At 40.4% G+C, this 22608-nt stretch overlaps 1 protein-coding gene across 1 annotated transcript in view; it reads right to left on the bottom strand.

Moving 5' to 3' along the window:
- LOC102538082 (chondroitin sulfate proteoglycan 4-like) overlaps nucleotides 1–22608 on the bottom strand; it is a 64184-nt gene that overhangs the window by 10715 nt on the left and 30861 nt on the right. Inside the window, 3 exon segments of the mRNA XM_072958697.1 lie at nucleotides 10132–10304; nucleotides 18550–18681; nucleotides 22214–22412. Of these exon segments, the coding sequence (XP_072814798.1) occupies nucleotides 10132–10304; nucleotides 18550–18681; nucleotides 22214–22412 (504 nt within the window).

The raw sequence follows: 22608 nt of genomic DNA, 5'->3' as shown, positions 1-22608 counted from the left end.
AACTTTACAACTGAGAGGCTGCTGAGATGTGCAGAGAAGTTGGGATTTTAGGAAACTCTTCTCCCTCCCCCCAGTCACACAGCTAGTTGGGAGCAGAGCTGTGAGCAAAAGCTAGATCTCCAGGCTTGTGGACAAGAGCTCTTTCTTCTAGAGCACTTTACCGGAGCCTCTTTGGCTCCAACTGCCTGAATTACTACCCTTCTTCCTCTAAAAAGGAAAAGAACATTCATTAATATAAAAATAGAAGCAGAGGAGTACAGCAGAATTTGAACCTTAGATTGATCAGAACTAAATTCAAATATAAATGCTACCAAATGTCAGTTCTGTGGCTTTTATTCAAGTCTTTTAATCTCTCTGAGCCTCTATTTCTGCATTAAAATATAGAATACTGTTTCACTTGTAGATATGCATTTGACCTCATTGGTCTGTGGCCATATCAATGTTCAAAATGGCAGGCTCTGGGCATTTCTAGGTCTTTCAAGAAAGGATCTAAGTCCTCACTAAGCAATTCCTTACAGGTGGAAGGCTATACTCATTTTTTATAGTGAATCATGGTATGAGAATATTAAGTGATCAGAATGTTCTAAAACAGTCCTAATAAAATAAATATTTTCCCATAAAACAAAGGAATTTGTAGGCTGGAATCTTGGCACACATTTCAGAAGCTTACTTCTAGTCACTTTATAAGTAAGTATTAGTTCACCATTCTACACTTGGCATTTCAATAAATATTTGTTTAATGAACAAATAAACTATTTAAAAAGTGCTTTACAAAATTTAATTATAAAGCATATATTTATATCATGAAGTAGTAGAAATAAGGCAATCCAAGACATTTCTTTCCCATTTATTTAACAAAAACAAATGGACAGTATCTAACTTTCATTGTGCCCTAAATATATGCCAGGCACTCTGCTAAGCACATTATGCAACTCATTTTATTTAATTGTGTTTTAGAGGGAATTATTATGTCCATTTTACAGATTTAAAAAAACCAAGGCTCAGATAATTTAAATAATTCACTGTAGCCAACAGGTGAAAGATTCCAGTTTTTAATCTAGTCACAAGTGACTCCAGAATTCATGCTTTTTCCATTACACTTGTACCTATGTGTGAAAAGCTCAAGAAGACTCTAGTCAAGAAATTCACAAGAGATGCTCTCCAACCCCAAATGTCTAGTAATATGGGAAGTCGGTAGGTATGTAGTGGGGTAGGCAAACACCATTTTGTGGTCTGGCCTGTCTAAGACACAGTCACTACTGCCCAGAGCTTGTAAGGTTTCAAAGAAATAGCTCTACATACTGTATCTACTACAAATAGCAAGTTAAGGGAAGGTTGTATCCCAGTTACATACTACTACCATTATAGATCAGATAGACTTTCTCAGAGGACATTAAGGGAAAGAGGGTAGGATGGAAGGAAGAAAGAGTTTCCACCTGGCTCCAGGCTAAGGGAAATTCCTGTCTGGGCCCCTAGGTGACTAGCAGATACCTACTTTCTTAAGGCTAAGCTTTTTAAACCTACAGGCAGAGAGTTCAGGGTCACTATGAGTGTCCTAGGATGAACCCAGGAATGAAGCAGGAGCTCTGATACATCATGCTTGGTGGAGTCAAGCACAGTATAGAATCTGATGATTTTTTTCCCTAAAATCATGTGGACAGTCCACAGATCCACAAAAGTACATGTGGACAGGACTAAGTGTTAGAGAATAACACTGTCAAGCTTGGCCAAAAGGCAGGGCTAGAAAGCTCTGGGTTATATCTTCAATCTGAGGGTCTTTCTAGCTCCTCATGATTCTCACAAGAAAACCAGAGCATGAGTCCTTTACACTGAGCTTTCCCACGGTGCCTAAAAGTCAGTCACACCTTTGAAATTCCCACTGGAGAAGAGAGTAACCAAATTATCTCAGGGTCAGCTGGGAGAAGGGGAGGGAGAAGGGGGACATGTAGGCCACTTGCTTGATTCTCCACAACTTGATGGCTTTGCCAAAGGTCCAAGTCTATGGGTAGGACAATGATTGGCCAGAAGGAGCAAAGGAAAGGTAACTGGCCAAAAAAATCTCTGTCTTGGGTAGACATTCATGGGGAAAGGAGACTGCAGAAAGCGAAACAGTTCAAAAAGGTAAAGTCTCTGAGGTTCCATGTAGGTTGACCAAAAAGTCCTAAAAACTAAGATTTGGAAGACAACAAGCTCCTGTGCTCCTGAAGTATGAGCTTGGAGAAATGACTCCTCTCTATGTGCCCTTTCTTATTTTCACCAGGACTGACACCACTATGTTTGCAGAGAGCAGCCAGGTTCCCAGAAGAGGTCAGAAATCCAGGGTACCACAGCATAGAGGGTGCCCAGTGCTCAGGCTATAAACAAAGTGAGACTGGGGTAAGTCTCAGGAGTGATTCTTCTCAGTGGAAATGGATAGAAGAGACATTTTAGGAAGCTTAAGTTCCAAAATGTTGATATCTGGAAATCTCCAGCGAGAAATGGGCAACTGAAAACCAGGTCCAAATAATTATCCATGGCTCTCCATGACTGGGTCAGTCTCTGCATAAAAATATTAGAACAAAAAGCTTTTCAATATATCCATCTACAGCCTTACCTGGCAGAGAGGTCTAAATCCACATTTATATAGAAGCAGACACAGATACTCATGGGCCTTATACCATTACAAGCATGGAGCCCTTTAATAAAACTACCAAATGAGATCATATAAAAGGTGGTTCATTATGAAAGAACAGAAGGTAGTATGGGACATCTTGCTTTTGCTATATGAGTGTGGTAGACTAAAAGTGCCCACCAAAGATATCAGGTCCAAATCTCTTGAACTTGTGAATGTATCCTAAGATTGGAAGAGTATCCTGAATTATCCAGGTGGGCCCTAACTGCAATCACATACATCCTTACTAGAGGGAGGCAGAGGAATATATGAAACAGAAAGAAGAGGAGAAGGCAATGTGACCATGGAGGCAGAGATTGGAGTGATGTGGCCACATGCCAGGAAATGCTGGCAGCCACCAGAAGCTTGGAAGAGGCAAGGAAGGAGTTCTCCCCTAGAGCCTCCAGAGGGAGCACAGCCCTGCTGACACCTGGATTTTAGCCCAGTGAAACAGAGTTCCAACTTCTGGCCTCCAAAACTATGAGATAATACATTTCTGCTGTTTTAAGCAACCAAGTTTGTGATAATTTATGACAGAAGCCTTAGAAAATTAATACAAGGAGAAAGGATAAACCACAGCCACTGAAATGGGAATTAGTTCTGTTTGCTTTTTCAAAGAAAGAGCCTGGGGTGGGGAGGGTATGGCTCAGTGGTAGAGTCCATGCCTAGCATGCACGAGGTCCTAGGTCCAAACCCCAGTACCTCCTTTAAATAAATGAATAAACCTAATTACCTCCTCCCCAAATTAATTAAAAATAAATAAAAATTAAAAAAGAAAAAACAAAGAAAGAGCCAACAGTTTAAGAGAAAGAAAACATGTTTAGTTAGTCAAATCCATTGGACCAGGACCCATCAGCCAATTTCCAGTCTGAACAATGAATAGGTGCCTAAGTACACAATACAATAATTTCTACACATGGAAAAATATGCTAGCACATAATTCATTGAACTGTAGTGGCCAAAAAAACAAAAAGCTGGTGGAAAATGTTCAAAATGACTATTGAGTCTAGCTGCCATTGAGCTTGTCACTTAAGAGACCCCAAGAAAGCAGAGTTGGGGTGGAGCAGGAGTGATCACTAACACAAAGAAACTGATCCTTCCTTGCTCAGAAGATTAAAGGGCCAAAGTTTAATGATCCCACTGTACTCTCCATCAAGTTGTAATAAATTAATAGAAACTATCATGTGGGAAATGTGTTCACAATTTCTTCAAATGTAAGTGTTGTCTTGAGCAAGAAACCCAGACTCTGGAAGAAGTAATTAGACAAAATTCATAACCCAGAATCGATTGTATTATTTTCTCAGTGTGGTCCTGGAAACCTGCGTCTGTGTTGCAGCAGCAAGCAAAGACTCAGACCAGTGATCTTCCACCCACAACAGCACAATGGCAAAAATGTAATTACTGGCTTTATGGAAAAGATAAAAGGCCAAGTGTCATAAACCTCAAAACCAGAACACTTCGCTTTTTAATGATTCTAAGTTATCTAACAAGCTCTGGAATGAAAATCACTCAATTAGACTTGTGCTCTACTTGGAAGAGATTAGTGCTTTAGAGACTTCATTTCTTACTTTGTTTATATGTCCTTTGAAATAAACAATAATTTCTCTAAATGTGTAAAAAGTTTTCATTTCATTTTAAAATTTGATTATTCACCTTCTCTTGTGTATTAATTCTTCAGGATACAAGATTTTCAGCACAAGTTTTTGTGGTTTAGCTTTTCCCATTTAAGCAGATGCAATATTATGGTGAAAAACAAGAATGTTACTTGTTTATCTTGGTCAGTTGACATGGTATGGTTTGAAAATCATGAATTTATTCCAGGATAAGAAAATATTTTGACCTATAACATAACAAATGCTTTCCCTACAATTACTTTGCCAAAGTATGATATTAAGCATAATGGAGAGGGTCTAGATTTCTTTCACAAGCTGTAACCAACAGAGCCACTGATTAAAATGGTCATTTTTGCTTAGCCATCGAAAGTAAGAATGGGTGTAGGTTTTATAAGCAAATGACATGGTGTTTTTGTCTCCCCCAGCTTAGGGTGGTAGCGGGCTGGAAAGAATTTAGTCCTTTAAGGTAAAGGTATGAAAGGAGACTAACCATTAGCTGCCTAAAACACTCTCACAATTAGACACGTAGCAGGTTATGGGCTGGAACTGACTCTTGAAATTAGAAAAACTGGCCTAGAAAGTAAAAAGCAATTGAAGCCATTTGATTGTGTGACTATGGCTGAACAGTTCTGACCTCCTTACTGAAATTGTTTCCTCTTTAATATCTCTTTTTACCAACCAGATTGAAGAGGACTAATCAAAGCACAAAATATGGGCTCAATAAATGTCCTTGTTCAGTAATTTCAGAGAAAAGGTTTTGATCATCTCCAAAACCTGTCCCACCCTTTCTTTTACTTTCCAAAATGTTCTAGGAATAAATCTGAGCCACCATAAAATGGCTGAGAGTTGACCAAGGTTGACAGAGGCGCTAAAACGCCTGATTTTAGAAAAAGATTCACATTTCATTTGCATGTGAAGAAGGAGACAGGATCTGGCTTCTGCAGAGCAAAGGAAACCAGAAATAAAACAAGAAGAAAACCTACGGAATGGGAGAAACTTTTTGCAAGTGAAACCGACAAAGGCTTGATCTCCAAAATATATAAGCAGCTCATACGACTCAATAAGAAAAAAATAAACAACCCAATCCAAAAATGGGCAGAAGACCTAAACAAGCAATTCTCCAAGGAAGACATACAAATGATCAAAAAGCACATGAAAAAATGCTCAATATCACTAATTATCAGAGAAATGCAAATCAAAACTACAATGAGGTATCACCTCACACCAGTCAGAATGGCCGTCATTCAAAAATCCAAAAATGACAAATGCTGGAGAGGCTGTGGAGAAAGGGGAACCCTCCTACACTGCTAGTGGGAATGCAGTTCGGTGCAGCCACTATGGAAAACAGTGTGGAGATTCCTCAAAAGACTAGGAATAGACTTACCATATGACCCAGGAATCCCACTCCTGGCCTTGTATCCAGAAGGAAATCTACTTTAGGATGACACCTGCACTCCAATGTTCATAGCAGCACTATTTACAATAGCCAAAACATGGAAACAGCCTAAATGTCCATCAACAGGTGACTGGATAAAGAAGATGTGGTATATTTATACAATGGAATACTACTCAGCCATAAAAACCGACAACATAACGCCATTTGCAGCAACATGGATGCTCCTGGAGAATGTCATTCTAAGTGAAGTAAGCCAGAAAGAGAAAGAAAAATACCATCTGAGATCGCTCATATGTGGAATCTAAAGACTCATGGACAGAGAATACAGACTTGTGGTTACCAGGGGGGTAGAGGGTGGGAAGGGATAGACTGGGATTTCAAAATTGTAGAATAGATAAACAAGATTACACTGTATAGCACAGGGAAATATACACAAAATGTTATGATAAATCACAGAGAAAAAATGTGACAATGAGTGTGTATATGTCCATGAATGACTGAAAAATTGTGCTGAACACTGGAATTTGACACAACATTGTAAAATGATTATAAATCAATAAAAAATGTTAAAAAAAAGAAGGAGACAGGATCTGGAAAGAGGAAAGTCTGGGAGATAAATAATAAGTTTCTTCCTCTTTCCAAGGCACAAATTAAAATGTGCACTTTTGAATACACAAGCTGAACAGAGTTGGAATGCCTTCAGATGAATACCAATTGTACTGAATTTATTGATGATGACCTATTCTTTTTCAATATTAATTTTCTGCTTTAATGTTTTCTAATTTTGTTTTCACAGTAAGCATGAGTTATTGTTGTACTCAAAAAACCACACACAGTAGAAGAGCCAGGGTTAGCGTTTGAGTTTATATCCTTGCAGTTTCCTCTGCACCTCTCTCCTCTGCCCACATTATCCATGTCCTTTATGAATACTGAAGTGGAAGAGAGGCTATTTCGATGAAATTTATTCATAGAAATTTAGCCAAACATACCCTGCAAAACCACCTTTGTACAGCAGCTCTCAGCTGCTCTGGTGAGGAGTTCTTCCACGGGGTCCTCCTTGCTCTGACCCTCTGGGGTGGGATCTTTGGAGCTGCCCCAGCCCCAGGCCTCATTCTGCCTCCAGCCTGTGCTCTGCCCAAGGATGAAGGGCTGCTGGATCCAAGCATGAGGCCCCCTGACATTTTCCCCAGTCCCCTCCTCTCATCATCACTCAGGGAATTGTATTCTAGAACACCAGGGACTCTTCCACAAAGGGAAACAGTGAGCAGGTTATAGGGTGAAGCAAGTATCATTTTCTCCTAATGACCTCATTTCCATTCATTAAATCACTGCAGCACATTAGGGTAAACACAGCAGCCAATTCCAGTGTCCCAGAAAATTGCCTGCCCTGTAAAATTAGTCCTTTGGTTACTATGAGAGGAAAGGAACCTCTCACACTTCCAAGGACAAAAAGATAATCATAACAGCCTTAGCTATGATTTATTTAAAGTCTGCTACCTGTTGGGCAGAGTGCTAAGTGCTTTGTTTTCATTTTCTGTGTTAATTCATTACAAACTCCAAGAGGAAAATATAGCCTAGGGGATAAGAGCACAACCTAAGAGTCAAGACACTGGGTCAAATCCTGCCTCTGCCACTTCTGAGCTGTGCTGTGCAGCTGTGGGCAAGTTGCTTAACTTCCCTGTGCTTTAGGATCCCTGCCTGTAGAGTAAGATAATGAGAATATAGAAGAAAGCTTAGAATGGTGCTTGGGATATGGGGAATGTTCAAAACGGTTTCAGTTATCATTACTACTATTTGCCCCCATTTTACAGACAAGGAAACTGAGGTTTAAAAGATATGTCATTTGCCCTTACTCACAGAGCTAATCCAGACCTTCTGACTTTAGAGACCAAGGCACTGACCTCAGTCATAAGAAATCAGCAGTGGATCAAGGAGCAGCAACAGGGCACCCGATTCCTAAATTACATGCTGTCCCACACTCACACAGCAAAGACAGAGTGTGGGCTGCTGTGCTGAATTTCTGCAGACTCTAAATATATCTTCTATGCTACTTTGGGGAGACGGGAATTGTCATGTTTAGGAGGGTACTTGCATAAAATGTCTGATAGACAGTCTAATGCCTTATACACAACAAAAGGAGCTCTGCTTTGTCCTGTGAGTCAAAGCCCTGCACTAGGCCCCTGGCTTGGTGGGTGCATGCTTTAGGGAGGAAAGGGCTGTGTGTGGTGAGATGGACTGCTCCCCTGGTCCAATCAAGGAGAACAAACTCCTGTCTCACCACACCTGACTTGTGACATTGCCCAACTTTGCTTCCAGCCTGGAGCCTGCCCCTGCCTTCATGAGGATCAACAGCTGGGTCTAATGCCCCTCATCCAAGACACCACTGTGCAAGCCCCTTACAAACCTCAGCGCCAATGTAACACATAATCCACACACTAATGCTTGCCATTACTGATGCGTTTTCTTGATACTTGCCTCCTGGTTCATAAAGTAGAAGGAATAATGGGAGGAAAAATAATACCTTAAAATAATTGGATTTGTATCAATCAAGACTTTGTGGAGCTATAACTAGCTTGGAGTTTTAATTCCTGTTTACAAATGTGTTGTCTTGTGAAGGTGGTTTGTTTTTACAAGAAAATGCACTCTTTGTATTAAAAACAGTTTTCCGATTACCAGGCTAGCCCACCAAGGTGGACTGTTCTATTGTTCCAGTGCCTCCTCCCTATGAGATGGTTAGCCTTCCCCACCCCACTGACATCAGGCTTGCTCACAGGACATTCTTTAGTCAATGAGATGAGAACAGTGATACACAGCACTTCTGAACATAAACTTTAGGAGTCTTTTCATGGTTCCACCATCACTTCTTTTCCCTCTGCTGCAAACACAGCAATGCCCAAGAAAGGGGTTGCTCCTTCAACTTGGACCCTGGAATAAAGGAGAGATGTAGAGCAGACCCACAGCCAACCCACGGGCCGTGTGCAATATATGTAAGAAATAAGCTTATAAGCCATTGAGGTTGGGAAGTTGTTTGTTACTGTAGCATAACCCAGTGGGTCCTGGCTACCTACCCACTAAAACCTATTTAGACCATATTAATCTGAAATATTATATATTTGCAATGAAAGGTAGTAGAAACTAGTGCTTGCAATGATCACCACCAAAAGAATTTTTTTAAAGATCTAGGACTAGAGTCAATCCATCTTTATATGGCTGATACAATTCTTACTGGTATTCAAAATGTAAACTGAACCTGGGCAAGTTTTGATGCCTTTGGGCACATTAAGCTCCCCCACAGAATATAGTTTTCTCCTAATTACTTTTTCTTCCTTCAGCGTGCATCTGTGAACTAGAGAATTTATACTTCCTCTTTTCAATGTCACTGTCAGAACTTTTGCTGACCTCGTGATCCGTTCCCTTAAATGCATCCCAAAGGCGATTGCAAAGCATAAGCTGAATTCAATTTGGCCACATCACACTGTAGAAAAATGACTCAACGGTTAAAGGCAGACATGTGGTTCACTTTTGCTTCCTCTAAACTTGACTTCAGATTTTTTTATTCCTTAGTCACGTAAAGCTATAGCCAGATCAGCTATCAGTTCCCTGTACACACTGCTTAACAATGGAAAAAGAAAGTTGAATGGCAAGCAAGAAAAACTACATTCAAGAAGACCATTTGGAAATGTAGACTTTTAGAAAATGAAATTACATATAGGCAAACAAGACCAGTCAGTCAGATTCCTAGACTGGGATTTCAAAATGTAGACTAGATAAACAAGATTATACTGTATAGCACAGGGAAATGTATACAAGATCTTATGGTAGCTCACAGCGAAAAAAATGTGACAATGAATATATATATACGTTCATGTATAACTGAAAAATTGTGCTCTACACTGGAATTTGACACAACATTGTAAAATGACTGTAACACAATAAAAAATGTTAAAAAAATCAAAAGATTTGAAGGCTTATACATGTAAATAAAAATGTGTGTGGATGGTGGTGGTGGTAAAGTATCAGTGAGGTTGAAAACAGACAGCTCTGGGTGCAGATTAAATACACACACCTTACATATGTACATGTTTATATACACACATATAACTGTGATAGATGAAATTATATATATAATTTTATATATTAAACATAAATGTACATAGATATATCCTGCAGGATTTATCTGGAGTACCTGCAGCTTTGCTTTGGATTTTCTTTTAAATTCATCTTTAGTGAAAAAGGATCCTTTCTTATTTCTTAGATACAGGATATGAATTTGCTTAGTGTCTTCTGACAGTTGGGTCCCAGCCTGTATTCACTATAAAGTGTCCAGCTTTAAAAACAGCACAGCTGGAATGAGTAATTGCCTGGGCAAAGGGGCACGTCTGCTTGGTTTAACAGGATGAAGACAAGTGAGGGGACTGCCCTGGAGAGACGCCCAGCCCTACCCAGCTGCATGGACGGACGTCAGGACTCACCAGCTTCTGTGTAAACACGGAAACATCCTCTGTGCTGTTGTCAGAATTTACTCGCACCAGCCTCCCAAGTCTAGGGGAACTTACAACCGTAAAAGTAATAGTTCTGTTTCCTGCACTGTCCACATCATTGGTCACAGCTCTCAGGTCATGAGATGAAAGGGGCTTCCTGGAACCTAAGTGAAGATTAAAACATGCATGTAACTATAAAGCATATGATGGCTGCAGTTAATGAAACGATCTTTTATAGACCCTTGAAAACTCTGGAAAATACGTGGTTATGTACGAAGGACTGGCTAGCTCTAACTTGAAGCTGGGCTGTATGGGGCTAGTGATCTGTGAGGCATCTGTGGACTTGCTTTGCTACTGGCGCTGAGATGAAGGAAGAAAATCCCATGAAATGGTCCCTCAGCCCCCATAGTCCTACATGTCTCCCTGATCCCAAGAGAAAGAAGGCAATGCCAGGTACGTGGCACCCAGCTGGGCTCCGAGCAGAGGAAAGGGAAGCCCACCCTGTGCACAGAGAGAACAGGAGACAGCGTCCTCCCCTGGAAGGACAGACACGTCCTGGCCTGACGGTGGCTGCAGATGCTCAATGGAGTGTCCATCTGTGGACACCTAGGGGAGAGGCTGGCTCTGGAACAAATATGAGCCGTTTCCAGAGGACCCCCAGGCGTGCGGGCTGCATGGACAATGTGGGATGGGAAGGGCGTGTGTGGATGTCAAGGGGAGAAGAACCAGTGACGTGTGGGTCTGTGCACTAATGTGACTTCATTGACAACCGGAGGCCAGAGAGACTCAGGGATATTCAAGTTAGAGCAATGCTTCTCAAATGCTTTGCAGTGAAGGATCAGTGTTTCTCCCCCAGTCCACTGTGGAGCAATAATCTTATAAAATATGATAAAATGTTGCAGCAATGTCAAATTGCTATAAAAATTTCTAAACATTTCCTTTCACTTTCTGTTCTTACCAGTTCAAAGACCAGGGGGTCTGTAGACCACAAGTTAAGGAACATAGGGCTAGAGTACATATCCCTTTACTTTGCAGGATTTGGGGGATATCCCCACCTTGACAGTATGGCAGATCTGAAAGAGATTTACATGGTCATCCTGGCCCAGAATTTCACCTTCTTTTTTCTGTTTTAGCCCTTGCTAAAGGGCTTTAGCAATAGGCCTTGCACAGGCTAGCTCTTGGAGTAGGCACTTTATAAATTGTTTATGAAATTGAGTCAATCACCCAGTAATAACCAGCCTCCTGAATGACATCCATTTTGCTTTCCTTAGTCATTGTAGCCTTGGAGAGCCAGGGCCATCAACTGCAGTGTTTAAACCACATTAGGTGCTTAAAAGCAGGATCTTAACAACAGCTAACACAGGGGGAAGCCAGCTTTGGGTAAGATTTTCAAACATGCAAAGATTGTTCTGAGCCTTCAGTTTAGAGGCTCCCTTTAAAATATCTGACAATAAAAACAAAAATAAACAAGTAGGACTACATCTGGTCAGCAAAGGAAACCATCAACAAAATGAGAAGGCAACTTATGGAATGGGAAGAAATATTTGCAAACCACATATCTGGGGGGGTCAATATCCAAAATATACAAGGATCTCATACAACTCAATAGCAAAAAAAAAAAATCAAATAGCCCAATTAAGAAATGAGCAAAGGACCCGAATAGACATTTTTCCAAAGACATACAACTAGGCAACAGATACATGAAAAGGTGCTCATCATCACTAATCATCAGGGAAATGGAAATCAAAACCACAGTGAGACATCACCTTACACCCATTAGGATGTCCATTATCAAAGACATGAAATAACAAATGCTAGTGAGGAATGTGGAGAAAAGGGAACCCTTATGCACTGTCAGTGGGAATGTAAGTTGGTGTAGCCACTATGGAAAAAAGTATGGAGGTTCCTTGAGAAAATAAAAATAGAACTACCCCATGATACAGCAATCTCACTTCTGAGTATGTATCCAAAGGAAGCAAAACCATTATCTCAAAGAGAAATCTATACTCCAATGTTTATTGAAGCATTACTCACAATAGCCAAGGTATAGAAACAACTTAAGTTTCCATCAATGGATGAATGGGTCAAGAAAATGTTGTAAAAGGTAATACACACACACACACACACACACACACACACACACGTACCCAATGGAATATTATTCAGCCTTAAAAGGAAGAAAAGCTTGTCATTTGCAACAACTTGGATGGACCTGGAAGGCATTATGCTGAGTGAAACAAGCCAGACAGAGGAAGACAAATACTGTGTAGTATCACTTATATGTAGGATCTTAAAAAAAAAAAAGTCAAACTCACAAAAACAGAGAGTGGAAAGTGGTTGCCAGGGGCTAGGGGGTGGGGGAAATACGGAGAAATTGGTAAAAGGGTTATAAATTTTCAGTTATAAGATAAATAAGGTCTGAGGATCTAATGTGTAACATGGTGACTACAGTTAACCACACTGTATTATATAATTGAAATTTACTAAAAGAAAAGAACTAAAATGTTCTCACCAAAAAAAAAAAAAAAAGTAAAAATGTAAAGTGATGAATGTGTTAACTCAGTGGCGGAATCTTTTCACAATGTATACATATATTAAATCATCACGTTGCATACTTCAGATATCTTATAATTTTATTTTTCAATTATACCTCTATAAAGCTGAAAACAAAATAAAATAAAGTAAAATACCCAAGCCCCTGGGCTGGGCACTAACTAGGTCCTGGGGATCCTGTTGGGGAGGTAGGAGTACCTGCAAATAACAGCCTAAAGAACACAGTTCTGTCTCAGATTCAGGATTGCCTTGGTACAGCCGTAGTTGTCACACACAAAAAAGATGCTTTAATAGACGCCCACATTCCTCTTAGGTCTTCTCGCTGCTGGAAATTTTGCAGTCACTGCCACCTTCTGGCTTCTCGAGCTGGGGGCCCAGGATCTAAGGACACCCTGGGGAGGCCAAGAGGAATTATTCTGTCCCCTTAGTCAATGTTACATAAAGTCATAACTGAGGCCCATTTTCTATTATCTGCTAAGGTAGGGTCCCAGTTCTTTTCAGGTGGAGTATGTCTCTTTTGTGTGCAGTCTCTGGGGACCCCGACATCCAACTTCTCATCTTCAGTTATCCTTTGGAACTTTTCCCCACTGTGCCTTCTTAATTATTTCCTTCCTATAAAGGATTCTTAACTTTTCACTTATTCCTTCACCCCCAGGATTACTTTTGGCAGGTGGGAGGGTCTCTTTAAAAGTCATTTCACTTATCTTAGCCTTTTGGGGTAGAGGACCCATTGGGGAAATATTCCAGGTCAAGAGTGCTTTTCTCTCGGCCAGGGTACATCAATTCCTCGTTCCCTGACCAGCCACCTAACCCATAAAGTCATCTATGGTTTAATTCCCATTCAGCAGTCACCTCGAGCATGCTCAGTCAGCAAGACTAGCTGGCTCCATGTTGCAACTGCCTGATGGGCATCTTTTATCTCCCAGCCCAGTTCACCATGAGCCAAATATTTTCTCCCCACCCCAACTCATTTCATCAGCATTAATATTTTCATCAATGAGCTCCAAACACTTAGTTTGGAAAAGATTTCACTAAGGTCCCATCTAAATATATATTCCATAGAAAAACTGTCCTAGAGGAGTGTGGTAATAAAAGGGTTCTATAACCATATCTGTTTAGTCAGCTCTCACCCCATGTGTACCTCTGAGAGATCTGAAAATCAAATCAGCATGTTGAACACTCTGAGTCTTGAAGTTAAAAAAAATATCTGTTTTATCCTCCTTTTAAGAATAGTATTTCTCAAACATACTTACATCCTATTGTGTTTGTTTCATGAAGATCAACTACCACCATGACAACAAGGGTTTCATGGTCACCAGGATAGAAGGTCTTGTGTATTTCTTCAACTGACATTACCAGGTGCCTCGAATGGGACAAGCCCTACAATCAGGAGTGGAGATATACCAGGAAACAGCACCGACACAGTCCTGCGCTTTCTTTTAGACGCCATGATAATCCTAAGAAGTATAATTTGTTTCCTCATCCTGAAGAAGGGATGATAAGGCTAAATAATTTGTCTGCTGGTCAAATGTAGGTCTCACTGATGCCAAGCGAGTATTTTTTAAAGGCTGACCTTATATTGCCTATCATACTACTTTGAGCTCAGTGCTGTAGTGATGTCTGAGTTAGGAAATGTGATGAATTATTCAACAAATCTGACAGATTCTGCTCTCTACCTTCCAGACACACCCGCTTCTTCCCAGGTTTTCACTACCTCAGTCATGCTGTCCTCTCTGGTATGTCTTTGTTGCCACCCATCAAAATGCTATTCATTCTGCAGGGGCAGCTCGAGACTCATTTGGTCAACAAGCTCTCCCTGATCATCCCAGTCTAAGGGAAATTTCCCTCCCCTGAACTGTAGTAAGCCTTTAATTTTCTCCTTGAGGATGAAAATCTTTTTTTATGGCTCTTGGTTATCTCCTGCTCAGTCTTAAAATATTCAATACAGTGCTTCAAAACCAGTTGACTAAAAGGTTTTACAAATCTCAGCTCTAAATGCTTTAGCAATATGTTGTGACTTCTTCCTGCCTTTCTCTCTCCCTCAATTCCTGCCACAGAGGACAGATGGCCCATTGGTGAGACATGATTCCTTCTATAGCATAACCAAACCCCAAGGAGATTGAAGTCACATAGTTTGCTATGAATATCCTGCTACTTAACTCTGGATCTGTGTAAGCTTACATTCTAGACCAGTTTGACAAAACTCTCAAGGTCAACCCCTCCTCAACACTCTCAAAGGAGCCAAGTGCAATTTGGTTACACAGAAAAACTAGGTTCTGGGCCACAGTATGTTCCAACATGCCACCACTAAGGATAAACAAACAAACATGTTCAATGGTGGCATTCAAGGTGAAAAACCAGTTACAAAACTCCTTTCTGGGCAGTAAGTTGTCTAGAAAGAAACAGAAATATATATACATATATATATATGTGTGTGTGTGTGTGTGTGTATATACGCACACACACACACACACACAAAATTACAAGATGAAAATATACATCAAATAGATCTTTTTTCTTAGTTCGTAAACACAAAGATTTCATTTAGAACTAAAGTCCTTCCTACTTTAAAATAACTGCGTTAAAGAATGACTTTCAAATTTGGCAGGCCTTACAACCCATGGTTAACCTTAAAACATTCACTCACTAAGTATTCTTATAATTATTTTGGCTTACCCTAAGAAAGTTCTTACATTTATCAAGCCAGGGCCACTTTTTAAGACAGTACACAAAGGAGGCAGAACAGTATGGCCAAAGTCTGCTGGGCTCATAGAGAAAGTCCAACTGGTATGGGATCAATGTGAGTTTCAAAAAAAATGTTGATTAATGCTAGGTTGCAATATTTCCCTAACATATAAAATTTCCACATACACATTGCTGTTTATTAAATTGTTATATATCTTTTCCTGGTTGTATACATCAGTCCCTCAAGAATATCAAGAAGGAGACAGAGTACACAGCCACCATGATGATCCCCATTCACAGGGAATTGATATTCTAAAACAGAGGCAGCCCTGGAACAAAGGCACGAACACAAGGGACAGGAGCTGCTGTGGTTGGAGCACACAGTTTGGGGTTGGAGTTGGCACTCAATTTTGGGGCTTATGATTCCTATTAGTTGCATGAATTTGAACATGCCCAGTGTTTTTTATCTGCCAAATAGAAACGATCAAAACTTGCTTTTAAATACATTAGTTTGTTCAAATCTTTATAACAACCCAGTTCAGTAGATTAAAAATATCAAACACTATAAAAACACAGACATCAATAGTATCTGAACGTCTATTATAAAATAGGAAGAGATTTTCTCCTATTTCAGTTCTATAAAATCTATAGCTCTGTAAGAAAGAAAAGATTTTCCCTGATATTTCAGAACATACAGGTCAACTCGAGTCTGACAAGAGCAGCAGTCGCTGATAACTGACACCTGGAGTCACATTGGAGATGGGACACAGAGTGCCTCCCTTCCTCCCCCAGCCAAGGGGCCAGCTAATAGATGAGGGAGGCAGAGGTCACCCAGGCCTGCTCCCAGCAGGACCTGACATGGTGGGGTGGGGTGTGGGGCGGTCCTGAGGAAAGAAAAAGAGTGACACATCTGTCATCATCATCCTTGCAGCTTTTCACAGCATCAGGGACCAACATCCTTGGGAGGCCACTGCAGAGCCAGGCTGAGCAAGGCTCAACTATGTCCCTGGAGGGAGGATGAGGAGATGTGGTCTTCAGAGCCACACCCACACCTAGAACTCTGATGCAGAACAGAGAGGGTCACTGCTACTTGGGATGTTAGGTAGGAAGAATGCCAAGAACAACTGGGCCAAGTGGCCCACAAGGTCCATCTCAATTCTAAAATCTGTGACTCCATGGATCTCATTTCACACTCACCCAAGCTCAGATCAAATATAAGAGCTGCCTAATGGAAACGTACATGAAAATGCATCTTCTTTCCTATTGGCCAGGAGCTGGAGCTGGAAATAAGTCACAGTCTGGGGAGAGAAGACACAGAAACCAAGAATAACAGACCTAACGAGCTAGGGGGAGCTAGAAAAAGGAACAGGTCACTTTGGGATCTGAGGATAACATGCAAGTTCCAGTGGAGGGTTTTCGGATACAGGATACAAGAAGGCCAGGCCAGGGCAGATGTGGTGCATGTTGGGAAGGGAGAGGAGATGGTTACTCGGGGCTGTCTCCAAATATTAAGAAGAGGGCTAAGAAAGCTATATGTTTTTGCATAGCTCGACAAGGGTGACAAGGGAATTTGGGCCATGTTAACATATTTTTCTTGCAAAACTAATATTCAGTAAAACAGGTGCCAGAAATTCAAAAACTTCCTAAGCTATAGTGGCTATAACTCCCCTTCAATGTAATAAAACTGTCTTCAGTTACTAAACCATAGTTTAGCCAGACTAGATGAAAGGTATTTTATTTTTTGCAGCAACCAGATTTACTGATTTTAGAACTTTTAAAAAATAGATTGCTGTATTTTTCAGAATACTAGGGTGCAGTTGTTTGCTTATTTTTTTAAATACTAAATGGTACCCTTTTGGCCTTGAAGAAATTGACAGAAGCATCACACTTATGCTCAGAGAAAAAATATGGGATATAAAAAGTTTTTAGAAGATAAGAATCTGGGTTAACATTATCTTTAACTGGATTTTGATAAGGCTTCTATTTGTGAGCTCAAAAGCTTAACGTAACTAAAAATTTCAAAATTTCTAAAAATTCTTGTTTTTTTTTTTAAGTTACAAACAATGATTTTTCTCGAGGTCTACTCTAGAGGTATGTAAGCTTTATCTACCATTTCCTGGTTGCACAGCCGAGTTACATCATCTCTTTAAGCCTCAAGTCCTGCCAACTTGCTGTGAATATATCACCTATCTCACATAGATGTAAAGGTTACAAAAAGACTAACTAGCACAATGCCTAGCCCCATGGATCTCAGTCCTGGCTGTACTTCAGAACCAGCTGGAACTTGAAAAAGTAACAATAGCCAGGTCCCATCTCAGAGATTCCCATTCAATTGGTTTTGTAAGGCAAGGCCAAGACACTGGTATTTTTAAAAGCTTCCCAGTGGTTGAGAACACCTGGCTGGGGTGACCATGGAGTGGCCATAATTAATAAAATGATTAGTGTTTTTCTCCATCCATGTTTTACTGATAATGTGTATCAAGTAAACAAGTTACAAAAGCCCAGGTTTTTTTTAAAATTGTAATATAAATTTTATTATTTCCTGTGCTATCTATTTCAATGCTTTTTTTTTAAATAACAAGCTAAAAAAATTCCCTTCTTTTTTATTGCCCCTGCAATTGGGTAAATCTTTCTCTATCCCTGCAGTGACAGTATTGGGCCAGAGATGCTCACTTGGATCTTTCCATCTCAGCCAGGCTGAGATTCTTGGCAAACAGTAGTCCAGAGGCTTCAGGGACCCAAAACAAGAGCTGAGTGAAATCCCCTATGGTCCCCTGGTACACAGGGTTTTTATATTCAAAAAAAGAAAACCCCAAGATCTAGATGGTTACAGCAGAGCCTGGTTTTCCTGCTTCTTTAAGGACCCAAAGGAAAGAGCAGGGGAAAAGTGCATATGGATCATAAAGCCTGCTGCTTCAATGATTCCTCCCTCATCGCCCTTCCCCAGTACACCCTCTTCTGAGGAATAGGAGAGGGGAGAGAGGCAGGGGGAAAGACCCAGCCTTGCTTTTGCTAAACTCCTGCGAAGAGATAGTTCTTTCTGGGACTTTGTAGCTGGTTGATATCATGATATCACTCTATAGTAAAAGATGATATTTTACACCATACAGGTAGAAGTTTCTAAATAAACTGAAAAACACTTAAACCCAAACAACAAAGTTAAAGTCTTACCTGGAAAGATGCTCAGTCCTTTGTTTACTTCTAAGCTAATGATCAGAGCTCGAGCTGTGATGCTAAAAATCTGTCCTGGTGCAAAGTTCATACCATCTGTAACCTGAAAATTAAAGCCTCCTGACAGCGCTCCTTCAAAAGAAGAAATTACACTCTGGTCAATTTGGTTGTTCTGCAAGAGCCACCCACTTTCACCCTCTCTCCCACCTGATCCCCCTGCAAAGTGACCCCTATCAATTTAAGACTGCATTAATACAGTCACCTGTTCACCAAATCAAATACTGCCAAAACGCATAAGTGAAAAGAACATCAATAAAGGCCTAAAATGCATTTTCCCACATGACCTTCTCCTGAGAATAATAAAAGAGATTAATAATAAATAAGATATTACCTCCAAAATTTTTTTTTAAAAATTTAAAACATGCTCATTGCCTGCATTTATTATTTTGGAATCAATTTGTAACAATAAAAGTAATGCACACATGCAACACACGAGCACACGCACACATGCATGCACACACATACACACACACTCCCACACCCCCTTAGCAATTTCTGATCTATTGATAATACTGAAAATCAAAACTAGAGAGAAGTAAATAACACTTAGCCCTTCCCCCCAAATAATTCCTCATTATTCATCTATCTCAAACCATCTGTTTTCTGCAAAGGGGCAAGAGAAAAGTGGGGGAAGACCCAGGTCTGCTTTTGTTATGTTCCTGCAAGAAGAGAATTCTACTCCCACATGTCTGTCAAGGGATTAATTAGTGATATCAGCAAAGTTATAAATTCACTTATGTGCTAAACAGAAATGAAGACGGGCCCCATACTGACCCTGTTCCCAGGAGTGCTTTACCAGTCTGACTCCCAAAGCACCAAACGAGATCACCATGCAGAGAGCCTGATGAGCACAGTCCCCTCGCCCTGTGAAACTGTTCATCCAGCAGTAACTCTGCAGGCCCATAGGTCTTTGCATCACGGAATGGGTAGAAATGGCCTCTTTGTTGCCCTCAGGGACTCGAGGCAGGGAACAAAGCAGGCATGGTCAGACCCTGCAATTACCTACAAGTACTCCCTTCATAACATGATTTAATAAAGGGCTGGCTGATGGCTTAACAGTCTCTCAAGTCTCTGTTATCTAAGCAAACCCAGGGAGTTCTTATCCCTCACAAAAAAGCCTTTAAAAAATATTTCCCAGTACACTCAAGAGTCATCATATTTAAAAAAATAGAGAAAGAGAATTCTGGATCTGCCTAATTTAGAACAGAGGCCCACAACCAAATGCTATTTTTGTTTGTTTGTTTTTTTGCTTGTTTGTACTAGAAAGAGCACTTTGAAAGTTGTCTTTAATGAAACATGAAATTAGGGAGAGAATGCTTTCTGCCATGAGGTACTTTGAACATTTCATGAATCCAGAAACAAAATGGAAATGGTATCAAAAGGAATTATATCCAAACAAATACTAGAATAATCCCAACTATTATACTAATTACGACCAAAGAGGAGGAAGGAGGGGAACATCAAAGCAGCTGTGACCTGTGGATTTTCTGTTATGACCTCAGATGTTCCTGACCTGCCAGTTCTTTCAGAAGGGTGACCTGAAATCACTTAGCCAACCGCTCCCCCCGCCCCATCTTGGCTCTATCAACCTACTTAGGTTGTTATGTGGAATAATGAATTAGATTAATGGCAGAGTACTTTGCAAATATAAATGCTAAGAGAGACTAATTAAACCAAAGCCTTTCTTTGGGCTGCTGATGGACAGTTGTAGCAGGGAGAACCAGCTGGGTTCAGCAAGACTCATCTGCAGCCGGGCTCCAGCCACTCTGAAGGCTATTATTGCCTCCACGTCCATTTAGAAAATGTAATGGATTGACTCGCAAAGAGCTTGACTTTAATCCTCCTTCCTGCTTTTTCAGGAGAAATTATTTTCTCTACTCGCCAACAGCAAATATTGACCTGGTAGTTAAATAAATCAAGCCAGAGAGCTAACTTATATTTTAATCCTTCATTGCAAAGAATAATTTCAGTTCTCCAACCTACTCTGCCCTTCAATGTCCTTCAATGGCAGCTAGTAGAGAAAGCCCAGCTTTAGGGTCAGACTGACTTAAATCTTTCTGAGCGTCAGCTTCTTCATTTCTAAAATGGGATCATTACTCCCAATCGCTCGGAGAACTTCTGCAGGTGAAATGAAATGAATCGTGTGATTGTATCTCCTGCAGTGCCCAGCATATGCCAGAGAGTCAATAATTCTCTTCCATTGCAAAATGCACAGTTTTAGAAATTCTAAACTTCTCCTGTGCCAGTCTCTAGAGTAGTTCTCTCCATTTTAAAAATAGGATAATCCTTTCATAAAGATAAAAAAAAAAGTTCCCTGGCCCTCTCCTAATAATACTTGGACTTTTAATATCTACTAATCAAAACCACACATAACTGGTAGAAACCACCTGTCAATTCAGTGCCTCTTTAAATGAATTGCGTTTTATTAATGAGCACATCTGCACACATTTAAAAAAGGAAAACACACATACATAGAAAAGATCATTCAGTCTAGAAACAATGCGTTGGTACATATGTAGGCAGATTTAGGATCTTACTGCAATAAAACTAACCCTAACAGGTTCCCGGGCAACAGGTTTGGAACCACTAGATGAGAACAGTCACATAGTAAAGTATTTTCAGGTTATTTGGAGATTCTTTGCATTAACTGCAAAGATAATCAGGAAATTACTACATTTGAATTTAGATGATGTTTCGTCTTTATTTTCTTTGCTATATTTTCAAAGAAGATAATTTAAAATGGCTGAAAAGATAAGACTTTTAGTTTTACCATCACGCGCCTGCTCATGCCCCCTCCCATTTCCCTCTGCAGGCTGGGAATGGGCGGCTTCCCCTCTTAGTCCACTGACAAGGGCAGCCTGGAAACAAAGGCAGGCTGGATCAGCCCTTCTGCAGATTTGCAGTGGCTATTTGGCTTACTGATTTACTGATGACCAGAGGAAGACCACAAAGCCTTTTAATGCCAGGATCTCTTAGATTTACAGTTATATTCATTCATTCATTCATTCATTCATTCATTCATGTCTTCATTCATTTAACAAATGTGTTTTTTGTATTCACTAATGTATCCCCAGCATCTGGAATATTACCTGGCACATAACAGGTATTCAACATGATTCCATCCTTTCAACAAAAGTTTATTAAGCACCTACTATGTTCAAGTCACTGTTCTTGGGTGCTGAGGATACAAGAGTGAACAGAAGAAAGACCCTCTTCTTATAGCTCTTACACTCTAGTGGGGAAGGCAGACAACAAACGAATGAGCAAGTCAATCTACACGACAAGGTCGGATAGCCAGGCTAGGGGATGGAGGGCGACAGAAGAGATGCTGTTTTAGTGGGTGGTCAGGAAAAGGCTCTCTGAGAAGCTTGTATTTGAGTGCAGGCCTTACACGACAATGTGAATAAGCCACGTGTAAGTTATAGGTACCCTCTAATGTTTGCTGTTATTGGCCTTACTAAAACGTGCCACTTTGAAAAAGGTACAGAGTCTGGAAGGTTTTTAGATGGCTTGTAGTTTTCCATCAGCAGCTCTTAGGCTTGACTACATGTTAATCTCTGATTAAACACATTTTAGTTTCACATTGTTTTCCTCTGTGACATACCAGTGTGTACAAACACTAACTGGCCTTCATTGATTTGAGCCTGGGTAAAGTTCTGGATGCTTCGGCCAGGAAACGACTTGAGAGCCAAATGTCCATTGCTGGGTGGAGAGACCAAGTAGGTAAGGTCCTGCAGGGAGGAGTCCCCATCTTCTGCACAGAGGTCACCACTGGTAATCTCAGTGACAGAGTTCGCCCACACCTTAAAGAGAAGAAGATCACAGATCTTGCAAGGATCAACTCCAATCAAATAAAGTTAGTAAATTGAATAGCTATGAGACCCTGCCCCCTTGCACAAAGATTTAAAAACTAAAGCAGTTCTCCAGGGTTTCTAAAGCATGAGGATTCTTAACTCAAGACACACGTGTAATTAAATGCCAGATGAAATACAGGGCATG

Source organism: Vicugna pacos, chromosome 3, assembly GCF_048564905.1.
Source record: "Vicugna pacos chromosome 3, VicPac4, whole genome shotgun sequence".
Lineage (NCBI taxonomy): Eukaryota > Metazoa > Chordata > Mammalia > Artiodactyla > Camelidae > Vicugna > Vicugna pacos.
This window is presented reverse-complemented; position numbering and strand designations above follow the sequence as displayed.